The following is a 24,672-nucleotide window of genomic DNA, read 5'->3' on the forward strand; positions in this document are numbered from 1 at the left end:
ATTCTCAAAGTGGCATTGATCCCGGCAGCTCTACGTTCCTGTCCAGGTCACCATTCGACCAGCTTTTCCAGCAGTTTTACTCACTGAGCGTGTCGTCTGAGGCTCCAGACAGAAGCTGATAAAAGACGTGGAAGTTCCTCTCGCCTCTCGGCTGCTTCACCACACGTGACTTCTCGAGCAGATCTAAAAAAAGAAAGAAAGAAAAAACAAAAGGAAACAATGACACACAAAGACGAACCAGAAGCCTGCACAGGAAATCCTTCTGCTGCCACTCTCAGGTGCCCCCAGCAGTAAATATCGAGCCGAGCCTCAGGAATTAAAGCTGCCCGGTCTGTATTTATAGAGCTCGACTGGGATCCTCGTCCAGCGATGGTTTTTTCAGTCTCCAAGGTGACCAAACCAATATTGGTAATTATCTCTGTGTGCAAACACCACAGGAAGAAACCCCACGAACGATATCAGACGTCAGCCCTTTCTCCGGGGCTGGAACCGAGTGCACCTGATTAAAGAGGGACCATCATCCTCTCACCACATCAGGAGGAGTACGATTTAATTAAAGCCCGACTGTGCTGCTCAGCAACATCACCGGCTGAATAAGCATTCAATTTGTCTATTTTTAAAAAACAGCTTATTTTAGGAAACTTGAAGAGTTGGTGTTGTACTCAAGTGAAGAGTCTGGGGAACAAACTGACCACAGTGACCGGGACCAAAAATCAGAAGGAAATAAAAACGGCTTTTGGCGATTTTCAGCACTTAAGGCTGTTTAAACACCGACTCACAGATCTGTGGTCGTGGCTCCACTGCAAGCACCAAACTAGAGGTCGCTGCAGCCCCGGGGCTGTCGGGGTTAGCAGCGGATTGTGACACCCACCGGCCACGAATCACGTTAGTGGCTCCGTGAGAGCTTGCACATCAATAATACAACATCCACAACTGAGTGGCTGTCAGCAGCAATACAGAGCTGTGATTAAAGATACAGAGAGGACAAGACAAGCCACTGAAAACCAGTTCCTCCATCACAGACAGACACAGGGGCAGGGCAGCGAAGTGACCTGAGCACAGCCATGTCCAGCCACACTCAGTACTCAGCTTTACTTTGAAGAGAAGGAAGGATTCCACTTTCTGCTGCAAAGCCTCCTGAACAGCGTTTATTTAATGTTCCCTCAGCCTCAGATAAGCAAACACACATTCAAGCATCCGTGCGGGAACAATATTGTGTTATGTTGTGACTAAAGGCATGCCAAAAATGTCTCCCCACTATCATTACCAACGCTACTGAGAACTTCTCATAAATCATAACCAGCTATTCTCGGCCGTAGGAAGCAGCGAAGGTTCAGAGGAGGTTCGTCTAAAACATAATGAGCAGACAGGAATCCATCCAGGCCTGGAAGAGCAGCCGTGTAGCTAGCCAGCTCGGTCTGACCAAGTCACATGTCAGCAGCTGCTTCTCACAGACCATCTTTGTGTCTGACTGACTCAGGCGAGCAGACAGAGGTTCATTTGTGCCTCGGCTGTCAGCTTCCGTCTTTGTTTCTGTGACCTCTGCCGGGGAAGCCAGCTCAGACAAAACAATGTGAACAGAGGCGAGATCAAACCAAAACACTGCCAAGGAGCCGAGGGGGGAAAGACGAGGCTGGAATGACGGCGTTTTCGGAGGAATGTGATTTACAAATACTTAAAATATCAATCAGGGAAAAAAAAGAAGCTTTCTTTCCATTTTATTACTCACAGTTACTGATGACTCCGCCCAGGGGATCTCCTTTGAAGTCAAACTCAATGTCCATGTACTTTCCCTGAGGGTCAAAGAGCAGCAGTTAGATTTTATTGCCATTGTCTATTTTTAAAAACGTCGTATAGATTCAGTCGGTCGGAGAAGTGTAAGGACTCCGAGCACCTAAAGATAACAGGGAGGCGTGACCTCTTTTTAAAAAATGACATTCAGGCCTTTTTTCTGACTCTCTCTGAAACCTGGAAGTTGAGACAGAGAGTCCTGTGTTTGGGCTTTTTCCCTCCTCTGATGTATTAATAGCAGACAGCTCCTCTGAACAGGCCAAGCTCTGCTGGTAAATGGGTTTTAGCCAAACTCAATAAGCCTGCTGCACTCAGCAAAATGAAGAGCCAGCTTGACTTATAGTTTTCTGATCAACCGATGGCGCTCTGATGAGCTGATATCTGGTGAGCGGGCCTGAGGTTGCTGCGAAGGTTAGCTAAATATAAACAGATCAGGGTCATAATCCGTTATAACGCTCACCGCTACAACTGCATGTCCGTGCACCGGCACGTGCTGCCATCTAAAAGTAGGCGGATGATTAAAAACCGTGTGCACGGTGACACAAAAACTGGGACACGACAGGTAGGTTGGCAGTTCGCCTGCGAGCTGGCACACGCTGGGAGAATCGTTTTCTTTTACAATAATCGAGCGTCAGGCACAAGAAGGAGAACAAAGTTCAGTCCTGGGGGGCTGGGGTGTTACTGAAATAGACTTTTTTGGGATGGACTGCCAGCTGCTAAGATGAAGTGACTTTTTCTCTTTGAAGAAACTGCAGCTAACTAAACATTCATGTTAGAAACATTTAGAAATGAACAGCGATGGAAATCACAGGAGATCAGACGTCCCCAAAATACTGAACTGGGCAGTTTGAGGAAAACAAAGGCAATGTTACAACTGCAGTTACATTGTTACATTGTAACATTGAAATTGCTGTGTGTGTGTGTGTGTGTGTGTGTGTGTGTGTGTGTGTGTGTGTGTGACCAAAGCAGCTACTTAATCACCCTTATGACGCCAGACCTATGTTAGAGATAGGCATTAAATTTCTCCTGCTTTTCCAACAATCAGATTCAGAGAGATACGAGACGCAGAGGAACGGGCGGCGCAGTGTAGGTGAAAGGCCTCATCCTGCTCGCTTTATGTAAAGAGCATTTCCTGAGGCATGTGCACATGTACTATATCAAATGTGCAAAGCCTGCTCAGACTGAGGGGGCGTGTGGACCCGTCTACTGGGAAGATCCAGGGTCTCAGATTACATGGGAACACAGGGAGGACACCAAGAAATATCACCTGTATTTGAAAAAACATATTCACATGCATGATAGTCAAACTACCTCACATGCATGAAAACACGTTCTGGAGTAATGTTGCCATAAACACAAACAGTATAAGCACACAGGACATGCACACCAAGTATTCAAGAAACAAAAGCTTTCTGAAAAAGAATGTGTGTCACGAGATCATTTTTCCAAACCACAGAAGCTCGTCCTGCATACTTACAAATCTGGAAGAGTTGTCATTTCTTACAGTTTTGGCATTTCCAAAAGCTGAAGAGAGGAAAAAAAGAAAAATCAGACACAAATAATTAAACTAATGGATTCAGAAAGCTTTACAAATAATGCAAAGCTTGTGCAAATAACCTCAGAGTAAAGTTACCGCCGATGCATTGCAGAGAGGCCATTAAGAATATTCAAAACCTTCATAATGATCCCTAACCTCGTGCCCGAGTCCAGCTAGCTGTCAATCATACATGGCCTGGATGTCAAAGCCATTTGTACTGATGAGGCCCCATAATTCTGGGTGGATTAAGCAAAGCACCAGGGCTTTGCAGGCTTAGGGCGGGCTGAACCTTGATGTCACGCCACGTTCAAAAAGTGCTTCAATGCGGGCTCCTGCTTGTAAATAAACGTAACTAAAGGGTTCATTAAATATTCATTTTTGACACAAACAACTTTGTGTTTCGTGCACAATCAGGCCTTTCAGAACATCTCCCTGCTACGACCTTTCCATTGGCTTCACACCACATTTCTACATAAAGATGCCATTAACGTGTCACGCATCACAGCGCTATTAGCATAACTGCTTAATTGCTGATAACAGCTGATTAATGTGCATTTAAGTCGGCGGTTGCTGTGAATGTGTGGGCTGCTAGTCTGGCACAATGGCAGCCAGAGGGAGAGGAGGACGGGGAAGGAGAGGGCTGGAGGAAGATAAAGAGACGTAAATGAAAAGAAACCGAGGGCGACAAAGAACGAAACCAATGCGTATCGTGTCGCAGAGCGCGAGCGTGACGGATCCGTCGTGTTAAGCGTGACTCTGTTCCCTTTCCCCCTTCTCAGTGTTAGGGCAATTAGACTGACGTGAGCTAAACTCTTGCAGATGTGCGGGGTTTTCTGCAGCAACCCGGGCATACAGCTTCATCATTCATGGGCATTTCCTGTCCACTGCCCCCAATTAAAATACAGCTGTTTGTGTGCCAGAACTGAGCTGTGGGAATGAGTGTGTGTGTGTGTAGCGTCCCGTTTAGCTAAGAAAATAAAAAAGTGTATTATACAGTATTTATAAGATCCCTAAAGTTATTTTGCGGATGAGTTAACTTGCCTGTGATTACATTTCCGTGGTTATATAATCATCTGTGTTTACAGATTAGCTAAGCTAGCTAAAAGAAATGTTTTGTAGGTTGTGTGACTAACTGCCAGGAGCTTTGCATTTTTGTTTTGGTGTATTGTGCATTTGGAAATCAAGCCAAAATATCAAAGACCATCATTAAACGCTCTCATGCAGCGGTTTGCAGTGCATTTACAGTCGGGCTGCAAATATCCTGCACAGTCTTCTCGTTTCCTAAACGCCGAGTAAAGAAAGCTGCTTTTCTCAGCTGCACTTTGAAGATCTCTTGAATTAGAGCAGCTCTGGCAACCCCTCAACACACATCCACCCTCCAAACGTGAACTTCAGACAACCCAGCTCCTGAATTGGGACGCAGCTTGGGCATCTTCACTCACCCTCCAGCACGGGATTGGACTGCAGCAGCTGTTCCTTGACCTTATTCACCTCGTGGCCCTTCCCACACACCGCTGCCACATACGACATTACCAGCTTACTGGCCTCTGAAACACACACACAGATAAATATAATGTGATTCACATGACTGAGGGACAAGTGCAGAGATGTCGACCTGTTTCACCATCCCCTATAAAAATCCCCCTTACATCATCCCCCCCGACAGCCATCAGAGCAGGGTGTGGACCGTTCGTTAGGGTGCAGAGCAGAGGAGGAGGTCCCGTTATAAAGACTTGCTTTGTTAAATTACACGGTGACCAGAATTGCATCACATTATCATCATTCATACTATGATTACACTGAAAGCCAGGGGAAAGCACGGGAATAAAACTTTCTGTGGAGCTGAAAGTGATTTAAAAATGCTCCAGCACAGCGTGCTGCAACTAAGACACGTTTCCCCAAAAATAATTCTCTGCTTGGCTCAAAAAGCTACATGTCCTGTCTGAACAAGCGACAAGCCTCGTCGGACGACAGCTGGCATCAGGATCGTCTCTCCTGACCAGAGAGCGGACGGTGACCCAGAACCGGCGATGCGTGCGGCGTGCCAGGCAAGGACAGGAAAGACCTTCAGAGCAGTCGTCGGTACAGATTCCTGATTAGTCTGGCAAACAGCTCGGGACACGTACTTTTATCTAAACGTAGGAAAAAACTTTTCTGAGTTACAAGCTGAGGACTTTAATCCTCACGTTGTTATCTCTCAGGTTAGGAAAGTAAACGTACTCCGTCTGCAGACAATAAAAACTGTTATGTCTCCTGCACACTGAGATGGAATCTGATAATAATTTTGGTCACATCCCCTTTATAGAAGCCACAGTCAGAGAGAGCCTGAAAAAAGAAACCCCTATCACACTTTAATGTCAATGACCCATATCGATAGGGTTGGTTTTGATGGCCTCGTTTCACTGCAGAGCTTCGGGGCTGATGAGATTACCGAAATCCAAATTTATCTCCGACTTGGCTGCAGAAACTGCTCCTCGGAGTCGTTTTTTCTTTTCCCTCCAACAACCAGGAGAGGTTTGGAGTTGGAATAAAGCCTGGTGCATCCTACAGAACAGAACACGGCCGGTCTGACTGCACTGTGCCCCCCGTGGTGGACGCCACTGATGCATCACCGAGAAATAATCCTGGTTATGGATAATATATATTCCTACACAGTGCTGACAAAGGCTGCAGGCAAAGTTCTGCTGGGAAATCGGAGCTCCTGTCAGAGATCAGCATAGCAAGAGTTTGAAAGCAGGTTACACAAAGGAAATGTATTGATATGCTGGAACTTCTTAGCTTTATTAATAATGCAACTTGTTGCTTAAACATGTGGTGTTCAGTGTATTCAGATTTTTAGGGGGTGATGTAGGATGATGGAGAGGTCTGAAAAGCCCTCAAAAAATACGACAAATAAAGTACAGCTTTAGAAAAATGAAAACATAACAGTCTGAGGTCATTAAGGTTGTTTTGCACAGCCTTATAAATGCATGTACAGCTTACTCGGGCTGCTGCCACGTCTCACCGAGCCAGAACGTTCTTCGGGACAACGTTGGCCGTGCGAACAGGTCAGAGTTTGAACTTAAAGTATGAATGAATGTCTGCAGCTGCACTGAGCTGCAGCAGCACTCCCAGAGCCAACACGCAGTCAGATGCATACTGCTGTTACCTGTGACACAGCACAGGAAATACCATCCTCTTGTGTTTCTGTACAGTATGTGAAACTGCTCCAGAACATGGATACACCATCATAAAAACCACACAATATGGAAAAAAGCTTCAGTCTGATGGAAAGTCCAGCCTTTAAGTGTTCATAACAGTGTGAATGTGACTGACTGGCTCTGAATATACATAATTTCACAAATATGAGGAAACCACAGCCGTGTGTTTGCTGCTGTAATATGTCTACCGCCATGACTTTATGTGAGCAGAGTCATTATCTAGTTTCATGTCCCAACACGATGTTCTCAAAACAAAACTGACATCAGCTCCCTTTTATGGAGGATTACATCCCACAGCCCTTATCGGCTTCTTTACAAGTTATGACTACATTTAAAACAAAGAACCGCTGAGCACATGAAGTGTTAGACACTCTGTTAGAGCCTGATTGAAGGTGTTCGTTCAGTGTGGTGAGGTGATCCCGTTACCTGCTCTGAAGTTATGACACAACAAAAAAAACTGAGCATTTACCAGTTTTCCCAGCTCCGCTCTCCCCTGTGATGAGAATGCACTGGTCCTTGTCCTGGTCCCTCAGCGAGCGGTAGGCCTCGTCTGCCAAAGCGTAGCTGCAAAAGCACAAACCCGAAAGCCTCCACGTTACATTTGCACACAGCTAACTGCTGTTCACGTATATTCTCTGACATTTTGTGGGTGAGGGCAGTTAGAGGTCGTTCACACACGCTGCACGCTTATGTGCCAGGCTGCATGGCGTCTACACTAATCACCAGCACGTGGGATCACTGGCTTGGATCGGGACATCTTGGACATGCACAGACGTGCAGTGAGCTGCAGCTTTATTTGGCTGGCCTGTCCTCGGGATTTGGCTCTGACAAAACTTAATTATTAAAATGATGTCACAGCGACTCTGATTTGTTGTATATTTATACACATATTGAAACCTTTACATATAAAATGCATTTTTAGGAATCTGCCTGCTTTAATAAAACCTCGAGAGGTCCCCGAATAATGAAAGCAGTCTACGTGAAACCGACCTGGGTGGATAATTAATGATACAAAGGTTAAAAAAAAAACCTACGTCTTACATTCTGGGACAACAACACAAAGGAAAAGTGAAACTACAGTTTCGCCCCCACTCAGTTCCACAACAATACATTATTTGTTCTCTTAATGCAGGAAATCCCCTGTGATGGTCTGAGATCAGGGTGTGGATGTACGAGGGCCATATCGCAGTGACAGCTTTTTATCTCTTGTGGCAAAATGGTCTATAATTCTGACACGATATTCCCACAAAGACAGAGCGCTAAGGAGACGCCTGCGACAACAACTTTTTACAGCTTCCATTTGGCAAACAGTCGTTCACAGCGCGGCAAGAGCTGCGTCCAACTTTCTCCTCCAACAGGACACGAGACGGCAAATCAGCTGTTCCGGCCCGTACTTTGGCTTGATTCAGGAATTTGGTCCAAAGCAGTGTGTGTCTGTGTGTGTGTGTGTGTCTGTGTGTGTGTGTGTGTGTGCGTGCGTGCAGGAAAAGATAGAGTGGATTTGCAATATCGGATCATCTAAGACCTCCATTATGAGCTCCGGCAGGATTAAGTAAAGGCTGATGTATTGTGGGGGTGTCACTGGAAAGAAACTGGGATAACACAAATTTTGTCTTAAGCTCATTTCAAACAGACGACCTCGCTGCTCACGTGACCCCGAGAGTCCCCAAGATCTCTACAGATACAACAAGACTCTCTTAGTTCTGATAACATTGAAAGCATCAAGGTCTTAATCTCCCAGCTTTTCGAGTATCAAGCAAAGATCAACATCTTTAAGTTTTACATTTCACATTGAGTAAAGGGTAAACATAGCTCTAGGTCATTTTGGAGGAATGCTTCAGAAACAGCCTCTCCCCAGCGTCTAATTTGCTCTTATTCCTGCCTGGAGGGTGGGAACACTCGAAAAGTCCCAGGTCTCGGTAATATCCCAAATCAAGAATTTATATGCACAAAGTGCACCCGACGTGAACGCAGGGAGGAATGTGACATTCACGGATGCTGACACGCAGCACTACCATTGGGCACTGGGTCTGAACTCTGAACACTTGCTGAGGTTACATTTATTTGTAGAGGCAATGCTGTTGTCAGATTCAAGTACTCTGCACATCAAAATGAGCTCCAACCATCTGGCTTTAAAACCAGTTAAATTAGGTTCAAAGCGATTTCTAAAGGAAGTGTCATCATTCGAGTTTGTGCAAAGGCTGTCCGGCATCATTCTGTAATTCCTGCTCCAGCTTTCAGAAATCCACCAAGACGTGGAAAATGAAACTCCTGCCTAAATCTAATTTTGGGTGAAGCAGCGAATGCATTAGTGAGGCCGGGGCTGCACGGAGCCGAACTTTAAAGCGTGCAATCACACACTGAACTAAGACTGACCCCTGATTTGTAAAGAAGTTGATTGCTAGTAGGAAGCCATGACAGAGAGAGTGCCAGAGATAGACAGCCTAGTGAATGTATTCCAGACCACAATATGAAGTTAAAGCTCAGGCGGGCTAATGGAGCTCAAGGTTCTGCACCATCACACATTGATTTGGATCAGACCTCATTCGGCCCTGCTGCCAGGCCTCTCCTTTAACAGCCCCCAGTGCAGGCCCGCAAACAATCCATAAGGTAATGGGCTATACTAGGGCAGCATTTCTCCGACTGACAGGCTGGTGTGAGTAGTAAATATAATTGTGAACTAATATGAAGGAACCCAGAGAAACCATACCACACCAAAGAACAGGATTCCAGTTAAACTCCCATTCAGTCCATTTATTTACCCTGGAGTCCTGTAAATATGGCTAATAAATAATAACCCAGATGTGCTGTAGGCATCCAGGACAACAGTTTGCCAATTCAATTTCATTTATACAGCGTAAAATCACAACAACAGTCGCCTCACAGTGCTTTACTGTAGACCCTACAATAACACATACAGAGAAATACCCAGCACTTTGGCGACAGTGGGAAGGAAAAACTCCCTTTTAACAGGAAGAAACCTCCAGCAGAACCAGGCTCAGGGAGGGGCGGGGCCATCTGCTGCGATTGGTTGGGGAGAGAGAAGGAAGACAGGATAAAGACATGCTGTGGAAGAGAGACAGAGATTAATAACAAAAACACCCAGTGCATCATGGGAGTCCCTCAGCAGCCTACACCTATTGCAGCATAACTAAGGGAGGATTCAGGGTCACCTGGTCCAGCCCTAACTATATGCTTTAGCAAAAAGGAAAGTTTGAAGCCTAATCTTGAAAGTAGAGATAGTGTCTGTCTCCTGAATCCAAACTGGAAGCTGGTTCCACAGAAGAAGGGCCTGAAAACTGAAGGCTCTGCCTCCCATTCTACTTTTAAATACTCTAGGAACAACAAGTAGGCCTGCAGAGCGAGAGCGAAGTGCCATAGGGTGATATGGTACTACAAGGTCATTAAGATAAGATGGGGCCTGATTATTTAAGACCTTGTATGTGAGGAGCAGGATTTTGAATTCTGGATTTAACAGGAAGCCAAAACAGGTTTATAGATATAGTCATATCTGAAGGTTACACTTCGTCGTCCCGTGGATTTATTTCCACGCATCCTCCAGGTCAGAAACACTGAGTGTGAAATTAACCGTGAATGTTACGTTTTTGCAGGGAACTGAAACCAACTTCCAGCTAGCAGCATTATTTTTTTCTGTCCCCAAGTATAAGCCTCTAATTCAATCCCCACCCCCACAAGCTCTGATCACAGCCCACCCCCCTGCCCTCTCCTGTACAACCAATCCAACGGGGTTGCATGGACGAGACCTGCCACAGGACATTACGTCACTGCTGAAAACGGCAGCAGAGCACAGCAGATGTCTGCTTTGTGAAAACACTCCTGTTGCCTGACCTGATCCTGACAATGAGCAAACCATCACACAATTATCCCCCCCAGAGGAAGCCTGTGGGCCCGGGGGAAGGGGCGAGTGTACCAGGAGAGGGCAGGGGGCGTAAAATAGGAGAGTGGGGGTCTTTTGCCACGGACTTGTCCCAGTGAGAGACACACACACACACACACACACACTTGCTATTCATATTCGTAATTATAATATGAATAGAGGTCAGCAGAAACAAGCCACACCCAAACCTTCACAAGATTTGCATCTTAAAATTGAAGAAATAAAACATTTAATCACCAGTAATTTGTCTCAACTTACAGTTTGTGATAATAATTATTCTGTATTTTTATTAAATGGACAAAAAATAAATAAAAATGTGCATATTTACAAATAAGAGAGCAACATAAAGCTGGGAAATGAGTCTAAACAGCAATTAGAGTTGTGAAGTGATGAAGCATCAAGACCTTGAGAGAGAAAACAGAGAGTGAGGACTAAAAACCCCCCAGAGGCCTCCCTGATCAGTGTGTGGAGATGGGGGTTAGGCTGGGATCAGGCCTTGGGCTGTAAGCGCTGCTTGGCACCTCCCCTAGACATCTGCCTGCAGGCTGTAATTTGGACGTGCACGTGGCAGCGGTGAACACAAAGCCACACTGGCATGAGGTAAGCAGCAGAAAATAGTGCCTTCAGTTCTTTTACCACCAGCCTCTGGTAGCACAGGAGGTTGGTGACCTGAATTTCAAGGGTGGAGTACTTTGAGGAGAGACTGAACATACTTTAATGTCAGGATAGATGGTGATGAAGCTGTAATGTATGGCCTGGAGCCCACCCAGCTACTGGAAGATAAAAGGCTGTCCCCAATTAATGATCATCTTACTCAGGGGCTCTTAGCCGTGTCATCGTGCCGCCTTTTGCACATTTGCGAAGTCATTTTCCAAAAAATCGTTTCATATCTTGCCCTGCAGTGGTAGTTATTGTTACTCGTTTCCATGCATAGGAGGGGGCAGCACAGTAGCCTGTGATCTCAGCGTGACCTGGCTCCTCTACAGGAAATCCGCCGCGCTCCAAAGAAGAAGCCAAGGAAACAACTCTTTCCTGACGCTGTACGGCCAGGTGGAAGAGTGGGTGAGTGCTGCAAGAAACACAGGGACGCGCAAATTCAGTGGCACATGCTTGGAGAGTTTAACCTTGTGGTGTGGGTGGGCAAGAGAGCGGATACGCACATGCACACAAAAGATCTTGATCCTAACAGATGTGCACCATCTGCACACCAAGTAAAACAATGCTGTTCTGTAAAACAGGTGGTAAGGAAAAGATCAGCTCACAGGACGAGCATCTAACAAAGAAGAAGAATATGACTACTGTCTCATAATCAAAGGAGGATTCGAAATGTGCAGCGTGCAATAAGGAACACCTATAACTTACTAAATTGAAAGTTCATAGTTAAGCACAGCTGCCACAGCTCTATAATTTATTCAACACTAGGTCGTCTAAGACCTTGGCTAAATTGCTCATTGATACCATCCACCCATACATCAAACTTTGAAAGGATCTACAGCTTTAATTTATTTTACCACACAGCAATTTAGTGTTCCAGAGCCGAGGAAAACACCAGTCCGAGCTGTGTATGCGATCAGTGAGAAAGCAGGAAATCAGCAGGTTGAGCAAGGTAGCAAACATCCTCAAAGACGCATTCAAGCAAAGAATTTTATTAATCTCTGGCATCAGGCTTTTGTGAATATGCTTTAATACATATTTTTCATGCACACACACATATTCAAATCTATAATAAAAGGTTTGAATGGTGTCATGAGAATTTATGCAAAGGAAAATTTTAAGGAAAGCAAAAGAACCTTGAAAGTAACAATTGTGTAAAAGATGGCCACATGTGCCGAGCTGCAGACAGCATGATGGAAACAGCTTTTTATAGCTTCGAAAGCGCCGTCCAGTCAGGTTTGAGGACTTCCTCTCTTCAGGGCTCCTGGTCACTACAGGCTCAGAGGCCTTTAAATGCAAAACAAATCTCAGTATTTAAGTACGTGGCTGCTGGTACTGAGATAAACGTGTTCATTTATTTTGTTTCAGTGGGCGACAGACTAGGACTGCAGGTCGGCCGGTTTATCACAGAGACTCTTGCTACCTGGCCATGCTGTTGTAATAAAGGTAGAATACTAAGATAAGCAAGGCTGCTTTGAAAGCAACATTATCTGGACGGCAGCATATGCTGCAAAACTTGTTTATCATACAGCATATGTGCAAGTCGCTAATGTCGTGCCATCATGGACGCGGGCTTTTGAACCGGGAGCTGACAGCAGGCCAGATGTTCCCTCTCTTCTTCACCCAAAAGCTGCATTGTTGATGGTTTCCCAAAGTCATTTCAAATCTCGATTTGTTGGACACAACACGACAAAATTGCTTCTCTTGAGTCTGTGTGCTCTAATAACACGTCTACTTTGTTACTTGCTATGACGCCTCATTAAACCTTACATAATACACTGGTGTCAATCTCAATAATAAAATGTTCCTATTCATAGTCATTTGCTTAATATGCAACCTTTGTTCTCAATAAATTAATTCCAATGTCCAAGGTCTACAATCCATGCAAAAATCAAGCTTGGCCCTGATAATCATCCCTACATCTCTCCATGTAACGCCATCAGCTCGACCTTTGGGGCCTGGGGTCAGGCTCTTTGGGTCTGTCAAGTGTGACTGGCAGTAATAACTCACAGCTCACAGACAGATTTGGGCCACGTCCACACTAATGCGTTTTCGATTGAAAACTTTTTCTCCCGTCCACGCTGAGACGGCGTTTTCAAAACACTCTCAAAAGCGCATACATACATACATCGCAGTGTGGACAGCAAAAATGGAGACTTTCTAAAATGATGACACATGTTAGTCATGTGATGCAGTCATGTGACTAATTAAACAAATACAGCGGAGGGCGTTACACAGCAGCTGTTTTGTTTGACAGCTCTATTAAAGATTAATATCAGCCTGCACGCACTCCTGAGAGCTTTTCTTCAAATTCTTTAATTCTCACTCGCTTTTGCAACTTTGTACTTTTGTGTTACTCGCAGCAACAACTCCACCTCATTGTGAGTCCATTTAAAAAAACTCGCTGCTTTTCCTCCACATTTTGCTGCAACGTTTCAAAGAGCCGGAAAGTAAATAAGCGGCAGACGGAAATGAGGCAGGTCGAATCTTCTTGCGCTTCACGCATGCGCAGGACTGGAACGTAATGTTTTCAGCCGTTTCAAAGTGGACGCACAACTGTGTGAAAAAGACCGAAAACACTAGTGTGGACGCGGCGCGCTTTCGGAAGGAAACGCCGTTTTCAAATCTGTCCGGGCCTCTGTGGACGTAGCCTTAGAAATACGAGTCTATATAATGATGTACGTCGTTGTTATATCAAAATGTAAATAAATGATCTGCCTCATAATAACACATAAACCAGTTTGTTATTACTCTCAGTCTTAGTGAGATTATTATGTGTGACAGTTAATAAGACATCAGTTTGTGAGAGTTTACTTTGTGTGTTGTTCGGGGCAGATAATACTTACTGAGCACCTGCAAAAAATTAATTAAAGCATGCGGTGTGTGCTCGCTTCTATTGAGGCTCTTCAGCACACAATAATATAAATAAATCTTATTATTGTCGGAGATATAAGGTTGGACGCTGGAACAATATTGCACGCAGCTAATACGAGTCTTATCTATTTGCCTGCGTTTCGGTATGCCTCACATATTTTGTTATGCAAGCTGTGTACACAGATAAAAGCTGCACCCATTGTTCTGACTATGAATAGGCAGAGTTTACAATGGATTTGGACGCTGACACACAGAGCAAATCCATTTAAAAAATATATGCTCGCCGAAGCAATAACTATCAGCCGCAGCAGTGTTTAATCTGTATCGTGTTAAACTATTGGCAGGTAAACGTATCGTCTTTGAAGACGTGGAAAATCTAAAGCTTTCTAAATTAAACACTGACAGCAGGGTTTTTAGTCTCATGGCATCAAAAAGATGAAAACTGCTCATGTAGAATTACAGCACAAATCAAGAGTCAAAACCAGCACGATCATACTTAACACAGACACGTTTTTCATCTCACGGTTTGTACGTTCAGTAACAAGCAACAGGGGCCCAACGTGAGCAAGAAGCAGGATGTAAGGGACTGCTCTCCTCAGGGGCAACGGGAGGTTATTACCGTCATGACGTCCGAAAAATAATTCGTTTATTCTGCATTTATTAGCCATTTTTTCAGTTTCAACCTGATGGGCTGCTTAAGCTCTACAGGCTCCTAATCAGTGCGTGTACACTGTACTGCATTTTTCTAATGATATAAGCAGCCAGAGTACTGCCTGCATGCATGAATGCAGCAACTGATTAGAAATTCTTGCATTATCCAGTTGAACACATTTGCATTTTATTCTTGGGTTGATGAGGTGGGTGGAAAAAGGAACACACACACGTTTTCTATCGTCTCACCATTACGCCAACACACATGCTGGAGAGGACTCACGCTGCCCACCTGAGTCAAAGTGCCATTTCAACAAGTGCCCACTTAAATCCACCTACATGCAGGTTCTGAGGTGCAACTTACCAAGGCGTCCTTGAACACAGTATTATAACACCAGAACAGTCCATGTGACTCGTTTGTTACCCAACAGCTCGAGCTGTGCAAATATTCAATAATATGTACTGTGTCCTTATTTCATATAATTTATAACATGCATAAATCCACATATTGCCTTTTGGTTAGTGTTAGATAGCACAGGTGTGATATCATCCTGCAGTAAATGACTCTGAAGTCCACATCCAGTGAGTAAACTTTATTTTTTCCCAACCATATCTTGTTCAAAATAAATAAAATACTAGCAGAAGCTGAAAATTTCTGGATCAGAGTGAAAAAAGGAAGTGAAAGCTGAAATCTGTGAGAAGGATGAAACAGTTGTAAACTCGTGGAGAAGGGTTAACGCGTTATACGTAGTGTAATTAAACATTACATAGGGTCGCATTGAGAGATCTGATATATGACTGTTATCAGACAGGAAGTACAGTTAGTTTACACGTGATACCCAACCTTTGACCTCGAGAGCACAAGTCTTTCTATTAAAAGTGTAATAACAATGATTTATGTCACCCGTGCTTCTAACAGATGCTGCAGGTCCTTCACATTATGCTTAATATGACTGGACTAGGGCTGGGCCATATTATACCGTTCACGGTAATACCGGTATAATGTTAGGCAACGATAGGAAAATGAAATATCGCGATAGAATGGGAGTAAAACGCGCATGCGCAGTGCCTTTGTTTTCATACGCACATGGCCGATTGTTGAGTGAAACAGATGAACCAGAATTGGTTTGTAAAAATGGTGCAACTTCCGTGATGTGGAACTGGTTTGGTGTTTGTCCGTCAGATACACAACAAAGCACATTTTTTTGCAGAACATGCAAGCGGCCGTCGTTATTGTCATATTTGTCGGACTAAGATGCTCTTAAATCTGGGAGTAATCTGGGTCCTAAACTCCGTATGCTTCTGGTCAAACAACACTGCAGCATCACTGAGAAACTGTCTAAATTATTTCATCTTTAATAAAACGATCAGCATTGCTGCTTTACCAGGTGTAACTATAAAGTTTAACTTCCAGGCATCCATGAAAACAAAAGTTATTACATTTAACGGAGTTAGAAGTTAGCAGGAAGCTAGCGGAAGTTAGCTCGCTAGTTTCGCTAGTTACCTAAGCATGATATTGCATGTTCTGACTGAGAGATTTCTGAAAAAAATCAAACGTACAGCTCTGCTATCACTTCCAACATAAATGAAGACAGGAAACTAAACAGCAGTGACGTTTGTAGGGTTACTGAAGTTGGGCTAGCTGGTATATAATGATGTGCTACGTGATCGCTAGCGACACAGCTATGTTAGCATAACATAAACAGTGAAGCTGGAGGACGAACACTAACACTTTTCCACTTATAAAAGTTAACGTGAAGGTTCCTCATGGTTAGAGACAAATGCAATCGCATGGCAGGATACTGTAAACGGACCAAACTTCAGTCAGGAGAACAACTGAGATAATCCATCCACAATACCAGGTTAGTCATTAATATACTGCAACAACATGGGAATAGAACAGCTGCCAGAGAATTCAACATTAATGAATCAATGGTACAGAAGTGGAGGAAGCAAGAAGAATGAGTTTAATAAAGTTTGATTTATCTGACTGCTTTGTTTCGCTTAATGTGCCTTATAATCCCGTGCGCCTTATGGTCCGAAAAATGCGTACTGCACACTGCAGTTTAATGTTGCAAAGCACCTCTTTTTAACTTCAGTGGATATTATACATGGTTATGCTCAGGATATGTCAGCCCATTTCTACTGGAAATGCCTTTTGGTTAAACTTTCAGCAAGGAATTTGCATTTGCACTGTTACATTTTTATAAAGCTTTAATGTACATAAAAACCAGCTTCTTGTTTAAGTGAAAATAAATGGAAGGTTGTCTTTTTGCGCTAGTAATGTTGTGGAGTTGTATTTTGTCTCGCATCAATTATATCGTCGGTTATATCGTTATCGCAAATTTTCAAATATATATCGTGATAAATATTTTTGGCCATATCGCCCTGCTCTAGACTGGACCAGTGGGAAAATAATAATAATGAAGAGCAAAGCTCAAATCAAACAACTCTACTTGAAGTGTAATTCTATTCCTTTATTGTTTTGATTAACTTTTGAGCGCCTCATGCTGAGACAGATCTTAATACTGACGTCAAGACACAGACGTGACAGCTGGAAGTGCTGATGCACACCATGGTGATGAAGCTCTGTGGTCAGCGCTTCAGTCAAAACTTTATTAAACATTAGGAAAATGTGATCCTTGTCTTGACTGTCAGCACACAGTAATGGTGGCTTCAGAGAGGACACTGACTTTAATGTTAACTCCAAGCTTAAACACAACTGTAACCCGACTACGCTGATCCACGAGGTTTCACCTCATTACGCCCGACCTCGGCGCCCACATGTGGACTTCCGGACACGACAAGAACAGAGTTTGTTCAGTTTCCAAAGAGGTGTGTGCATATACACAGAAACGTATGCACACATGCAAACGCCTCAATCTGTGACTGGCTAAGTGGCAAGGGGCAGACAATACAGGACTGCAGGCCATCTGCATGCTGCTGCGCGTGAAGAAAGGCCACTGATTAGTTCATCTCTAATGGGCTGCCTGTGTTTTGAAAGGAGGAAAACACCTGCCAGTTAATCATTAGGTGCCTCATCTGGGCAGGGAGCATTTTACTTAATTGGACAGCAGACAGAAGAGCGGACAGATTCATGCAGACGGGTGTGGCCGTGCAGCTCCGCAGAACTACGAACGAAATCTCCATCCGGGCTTGCGTTCAGCCATTTTTATGAACAGAGAGGAAAAATGGAAAAAGCAAAAAAGACTTACAGTCCCCTAAACTTCAGTATTAAAAGGTGTTACGAGCCATCATGGGCAGAATTTACAGGCATACATATTCAAAAGCATCTCTGGATATTGTAAAATCTTCCAGAGCAATGTGCAGGTCGTGAATCAGACTGCAGGCTGCTCGATAACTGCTGCGCGGGTTCTCCTAAACTGATCAATATGTACTGCACGGCTCTCTGGCCTGGCATCAGCCACTGTTTATTCGTAATAATTATAATTAAGATGGGAGCTCAACAGTCAATTAGCCTACTTACAACATTACAGATAGGGGACCAGCTGCAGGTCTGCCTCCAGCTGATGTACACACATCACAATTTGTCTGGGGACCAAAGGAGCAGGTGCGAAATACGTTTCCACCTGCACGCCATCGATGTAACTTACTCTTACAGCAAACACACACCCGGTATACACACAGTGAGGCAACAACAACACAACAGCACTAACCAATAGTAACGAGTTTTACAAAATCCGTAATTGTCCTGAATCACCTGAAGTCGCACATCTTCCACCATCGCCCAAACGCACCAGCATCGAGGGAACTGCCATTTATACGCATCATTGTGTAACTGCAACAACTACTTCAGCATCAGCCATCGAGGAGCCAGAAGTGACCACGGCATGATGCCATCCATTTGTGTTTAATGCAGCTTCGTGCTTCTGGATCTTTGGGGCCTCCAAAGAACTGCGACCTTGTCTGCTGCAGCCTGTTCTGAGCTTCTGACTTTATACTGTATCAAGTGTCTAATGAGGATCAGAGATGAGAAGAGGACGATTATACAGCCCCCTGTAGTTAGCTTAATTAAAGCTCAACACTGAAGGACGTCAGACCCGCCCAGTCAGTGTGCTAATATTCCTGCAGAGGCTAAATGAGTTACCAAAAACAGGAACTTGTGTTTTAAAATTGGAAACGCTGCAGAGAACCAAGAGTCATCTTTAATCTAAAAATATTAGCCGGACACTCGGTTCTCTAGAGTCCATAAATATTGTGCATTCGAGAAGGAAAAACGAAACAAAGCAAATTATGATGCACGCTCATACTGGCTGATTTCTCCTGCTCCGCTCTGGCCTCGCCTGCACGGCTACATCACAGCAGAGTCCCGATCGACGCTTAAAAACAATAAATACAAAAACAACCCAGGAGCAGACTGAGTGGACGCGGCGTGCCGAGTGTGTCGTCAGCTCTTTAAAAACAAAAAGGCGACTCCTGTGACTGAGGATGATTTCCTTTGTGTTTGTGAAACACTGCTCTGCTTTGAATACCAGTCAAGTCAAATCTATTCAAATAACAACATTCAAATGAATTTGTAAACCACAGCTATCCAGCTGCAGCGAGCACGTTTTTCATCTTTTCTGTGTGTAAAAGGGGAAAAAACTAATGTCAGTATGGGAAACATTCAGCTGCAAGATGGAAAGAAGTGAACGAAGCCACACGCATCACATGACTCAAACTGACCTCCTGAGGTTTTAGTACATTTACATACATTTTGTAAAATTTCTGTCAAGTGCTGGTCGCCCGGGCGGACGCATGTGACCACACTGAGGGTTTAATATTACAGGAGATCGATGCTGTGCTGCAAAGCCGAGTCCAGATGGTCCGACTCGAGGATTAACATCAATTTATGAAGCATGTTGACATAACCTGCCTTTGAGCTCTTCTTAAAGAGTCTGTCCCATTAAAGAGGCCATGATCTTTAGTGAGCAATTATCCATACGTTGTATTATTCTTGCTCCCTCTGCAGGGATGCACGCTTTGATGCTTTTTGCAGAGCATGAAAAGAAAAGCTTGTAGCAGAGCCTGTTTCTGGGGCTTCTGCCTGCTGCATATCGCACATTTTTTAATTTACCATGAACCTTTTGACCTGTACAGAGTCGCAGGCTTCTATTCATTGTTCCAGTTTTCAAAGTTTCAGGAAGATGAGTTGAAACCATGCATTTTTCTCAAACATGCACGGCTGTCTTTTTACAGCAATGAACCCTTTCAGTTCATATTAGCAGTGCAAACGGTCTGCTGTTCAGCCCTGTGCGACGACCTAAATGATCCAGTGGAAATGCAGTTAAGAGATTATTTTGAAAATCTTGCACGCTGCCAAAAATCAGTGTTGTTGTTTGTAATGCTCTGATAATCATGCTGGCCATTTACATTTCTGGCTACTTTCACAGTTTGACCGTGAGACTCGCGGCTCTGATGATTTCCATCTTTAACATCCTTCAAAATAATGACAGAAGGATTCAGGGGAACGTTTATCATAAAGGGGTTGAACGGCAGTCAAAGTGGAATTCAATGATGAAAATGTTAAAGACAAAAATCGACAGCAGGATTTCTTGAGCCTCTTTGTGTGCGGTGAGAGGAGAGAGACGTGACAGGCACTGACCAGCGAACAGGAGGGGGGAAAGCAGCTTGAAACTGTGTCGTGTCGGCTCCGGCTGTAAAGTAAAGCCAAAGAGTTTGCTTTTGTCTGCAGGGAGTATGTCTGCTCTGGGATGAGAGCACTCTCGCTCCTCCAGTCGGAGTCTCTGAGGGCTTCTGCCGCAGCCCAGAGACACAGCGGGCTAATTGACGAGTGCCGAGCTTTGTTTTGTCTTGGCACAGTCGCAGCAGTGCTGACTTAATGTTGCCAGCGGACAGATGGCATGCCACGGCACTGAATGGCCAACACTCCCCATACACTAGTTAGGGTCCCTCTGATCTCAGCACCCCCACCTCCTCCATCCATCCCAATGCATTAGTCACTGGGTCCAAACCGATAATCTGCAAAGAGCTTCTCAATACCCCATCTTCAAGAGACAGATGACAGTTTCTTCTCACCACATCAAGGCTAACAAAGCCTCAAAAAAGTCCTTTTTCCAAACCAAATCTAACCTCACTCTCTTTAATTTACATTTATACGCTCGCCGGGTGTGAAGAGGACCTTAGAGCTGGACTCACATGTGTGGGCTTAATTCGTAGAAGTTCCTGTTGCGATACTCTTCTACTTTCTCTGGTGTGTAGATGGGCAGGGACCTGTAAGGGTTCATGGAGATCACCACGCTGCCAATGTATGTCTGAAGGGAGAAGGAGAGACAGAAAGCATTAGCACCAATCCACAGGTTACTTTCTCAGTCTGCACAGCTTAACGCCGCCGTGCAGACGGGCAGTCTCTGAATCAAAGGGACGGGAATTCTGCTAATGTCAGCGTTTCTCAGACAGGTATTCTTAATGAAAGCTCGTGATGTGTGAAGTAAAGCTGAAGACGTGTGAAAACAAGGAGAAAAACACGTTTGTGGGCTGAGCAGAGTCATTTAGCTTTAGTGCCCAACGCTGCCATACAAGACAAGCCTGGAACAGCTGCCGGGACAAAGTCCAGATGAGACAAACTTCCTGCTCTGATATTACAAAAACATCAGTCAGCTGATATCAAAGGAAAATGCAAGAACATCCAACCTCAGTCATTTTTATTAAATCAAAGAAAATCAGTGTTTTATATCAAATGGAACAAATTCATGTAACATCCAAACAAGTCCAACAAATCACACTCATCAGAAATGTCTCAAAGCGAACGCAACCGGCTATCATCTCCATCATCATCCTCCTACACGGCAAACAGAACCTTTCAAGCATCAACCTGAAACATTTTCTCTGCTCTCTATGGTAATGGCTGTTGCATAAGCCACTCTGACGAGAGCGGAGCACGGCCTTCCCTGTGGCAGCACCGCAGCCTCCCACTGCCTCTCGTTCAATAACACACCAGAGGCGGCACGAGTGCAGAGGATGTGCACAGAGGCAACGAGAGCTGCAAATGTAAACAAAAAGTCACGTGTTCTGAGCAAAAGCAGAACACGCGCGCACACAAAAAAGAGAAGCATTAAAAACCTGAAACTTTTTCCCCCACTCGGCCTTTTCAAGTCATTAAATAAATCACAACTTGAGAGGAGCTTCATGCTTCCTCGTGGTTCAGCTCACACATCAGAAGATGTACGAAGAGCTTTGAACTGATGGGACTAAAAGTTCCCATCACCCCACAGTGTCTGCTGTTTGTGTCCCGGGATGAACAGCAGGGCATCTGCTCCTACGTAGTTTCCTTTTTATAAATACTAAGACCTCGATGAAGCCAAAGACATTCACGCTCCTCAACATGAAGCTGTTATGGCCCTGTCCATAATCTGTTTTGGTGGCTGTTGTTGTCCGTTCCTTTAAGTCTTTGCAGGTCCCGGAGTGGATGAGCTGACGGCTGCTGATTGGTCCCCTGGCCATGTGATCTTCTTCAAATCCCTCACCAGCAGTTGTCCCGGGGCAGCCACTGACAGCAGCAGCAGACCTGACCCTGGCCTCCAAAACTTGAGACTTTTGTGCTTGTGCGGCTTCTCTGAGTTTTGTATATAGTGTGTATATTAGCTTTCATTGTACATAGCACATTGTAAATAGCACTGCAACAGAAGGGGTGAGCTGCCGTATTGTTTTTCCTTGCACTGTTTTCTCCTGTTTATTTCAGTTAGGGAGTTAGGTGTAGCGCTTGTCTTTTGTTTGATGTTTGATTTCACATAGGGTTTTAGATAGCACCTCCTCCTGACTCAGCTTGTTTTGTTTGTTATTTTGGCCTTTGTTCACCCTGGAGCTTCATTTTTTGCAGTGTAGATAATAAAACACGATTCACTAAGGCATTGGTTTTCCCTTTGTGTATGGTTTTGGGGACCAGGGCGGGGCAGTCTTTTCAAACTTATGTTGCGTTCCTGTTCCCCTAGACTGGGACGTAACATAAAGTGGGGGCTCGTCCTTTTTTTTTTTTTTTCTTTTGCCATCCTTTTTGCTCATTGTATTTTGTGGGTTGTCTGCAGTTTTTGGTTGGCAGTTTTCTTGTAGTGTTGGGGGTGAGTCACAATGACTTTTGATGTGGATGATTTTGCACTACAACCCACCGTGGATAAGTTGGATCGATGCACAAAGGCGGATTTGTTGTTGGTGGCAGATTTGTTTAATGTTAGTGTGCCTTTACATGCTAAAAAGGCAGAAATTAAGCAGTGCCTGACAGCTCAGCTGGTGGATAAGGGGGTATTTGCGGAGTCGAAACCTCGGCCGGTTGAGGCGACTGGAGGTTTGGTGGTGGATGCGGGAGCAGAAGCTGCTGCAACCATCCCAAAAGCTCCCAGTGGACGGGTGTCGCCAGGGGCGGAGGCTCCTGCTGCCATTCAGATCCCAAACGTTAGCCCAGCCGGACAATCAACAGGATTGGTTACGGAGGATCTTGGGCTCGCCCTTCGCCTGAAAGAGGTGGAGCTTGCGACTAAGTCCAAAGAAGTTGAGCTTATGCATCTCCGCATAAGGGCTATGGAGCTGGATCCTTCCCGACAGCGCAATGTTACCTCTACCCCAGTGAGTAAAATTGTGAATAAATCTTCTGATTCGTTCTCCTCTGACCAATTTGATGCAAGCAGGCAAATTGCTTTAGTGCCACCTTTTAGAGAAAGTGAGGTTGACTCTTACTTTAATGCCTTTGAACGCATCGCAACCACTTTGAAATGGCCCAAGGATGTGTGGAGTTTGTTGCTGCAGTGTAAATTGGTGGGGAAAGCACAGGAAGTGTGTGCGAGCTTGTCTATTGATGACAGCCTGGATTATGAAATTGTGAAATCCACTATTTTAAGGGCTTATGAGCTAGTTCCAGAGGCATATCGCCAGAGGTTTCGGTCGTGTGAAAAATCTGCCAACCAAACACATGTAGAGTTTGCCAGGGAGAAGACTCTCTTGTTTGATAAGTGGTTAGCTGCAAGTAAAGTGAAGGACTTTGCTCAGCTAAGAGAATTGGTCCTGCTGGAGGAATTCAAAACGTGTCTTCCAGAGAATGTTGTTGTATATATCAATGAGCAAAAGGTGGATTCGTTGTCTAAAGCTGCTGTTCTCGCAGATGAGTTTGTGTTGACCCATCGCGTTGCGTTTTCAGCTGTGCGCCGTGAATGTGCCCCGTTGTCGAAACCTGCGAGGAGTTTGAGGGTTTCTCCTAAGCGTCAAACGCGCCCTGATCCGGTCCCCATGACTGTCCGAGAATGCTTTTATTGCCATGATACTGGCCATCTCATTGCCAGTTGTCCGTCGCTCCGTCGCAAAGAGCAAACTCACACATGGAAAAAGCCAAAAAGCATTGGTTTTGTTCAATCGGTTGCTACTCCTAATCCCGTCAGTGATGAACCAGGAAATGACAGTCTTGACAGCAGTTACCGACCATTCATTTCACAAGGGTTCGCCTCACTGACTGGAATAGAGGAGGATCGCGTGCCGATTGTAATTTTGCGCGACACTGGGGCTGCCCAGTCTCTCATTTTGGAAAGCGCGTTGCCTTTCTCAAGTAACTCGTTTTGTGGTGCTGATGCTCTCGTGTGGGGAGTGAAAATGAGTGTGTTACGAGCTCCGCTGCACAGAGTCTTCCTACAATCGCCTCTCGTTTCGGGCCCGGTAACAGTTGGGGTGCGCGCTCGCTTGCCCGTGCAGGGGGTCACTATGATTCTGGGGAATGATCTAGCCAATGGGAAAGTTTTCCCGATCCCTGAAGTAATTGAAAACCCCGTCGATGATTTAGATTTTGTTTCCGAGTCTGCTGCTGACAGTCTGCCCTCTGTTTTTCCTGCCTGTGTTGTCACACGCGCCCACAAGCGTAAATATGGTGATGTTGACTTGTCTGACTCTTTTCTATGTTCTGAAGCTGTTCCTGAGAAAGCTGAAAAATGTGTGTCTGATAAACTGCTACCCGCTACACCTGACCTGTCTTTTGAGGTAAACAAAACAGATTTTATTCATGCGCAACAGAATGACCCGACTTTGGCCAAATGTTTACTTGCCGCAAATTCAAGTGATCAGAATCCCCG

The 24,672-nt window shown here is 44.7% G+C and overlaps 1 protein-coding gene across 5 annotated transcripts in view; it reads right to left on the reverse strand.

Moving 5' to 3' along the window:
• Window positions 1-24,672, reverse strand: part of myo1b (myosin IB) — a 63,128-nt gene that overhangs the window by 22,984 nt on the left and 15,472 nt on the right. For all 5 annotated transcript variants that reach the window (XM_012923231.4, XM_076875385.1, XM_076875384.1 and 2 more), the window contains exons 3-8: window positions 20,765-20,880; window positions 6,998-7,092; window positions 4,771-4,875; window positions 3,269-3,315; window positions 1,730-1,793; window positions 85-183 (exon numbers count right to left, since the gene is read on the reverse strand). In XM_012923231.4, coding sequence (XP_012778685.1) covers window positions 85-183; window positions 1,730-1,793; window positions 3,269-3,315; window positions 4,771-4,875; window positions 6,998-7,092; window positions 20,765-20,880 — 526 coding nt within the window. The remainder of the gene's footprint in view (window positions 1-84; window positions 184-1,729; window positions 1,794-3,268; window positions 3,316-4,770; window positions 4,876-6,997; window positions 7,093-20,764; window positions 20,881-24,672) is intronic.

The sequence above is a fragment of the Maylandia zebra genome, linkage group LG16 (assembly GCF_041146795.1).
Source record: "Maylandia zebra isolate NMK-2024a linkage group LG16, Mzebra_GT3a, whole genome shotgun sequence".
NCBI classification, from domain to species: Eukaryota; Metazoa; Chordata; class Actinopteri; order Cichliformes; family Cichlidae; genus Maylandia; species Maylandia zebra.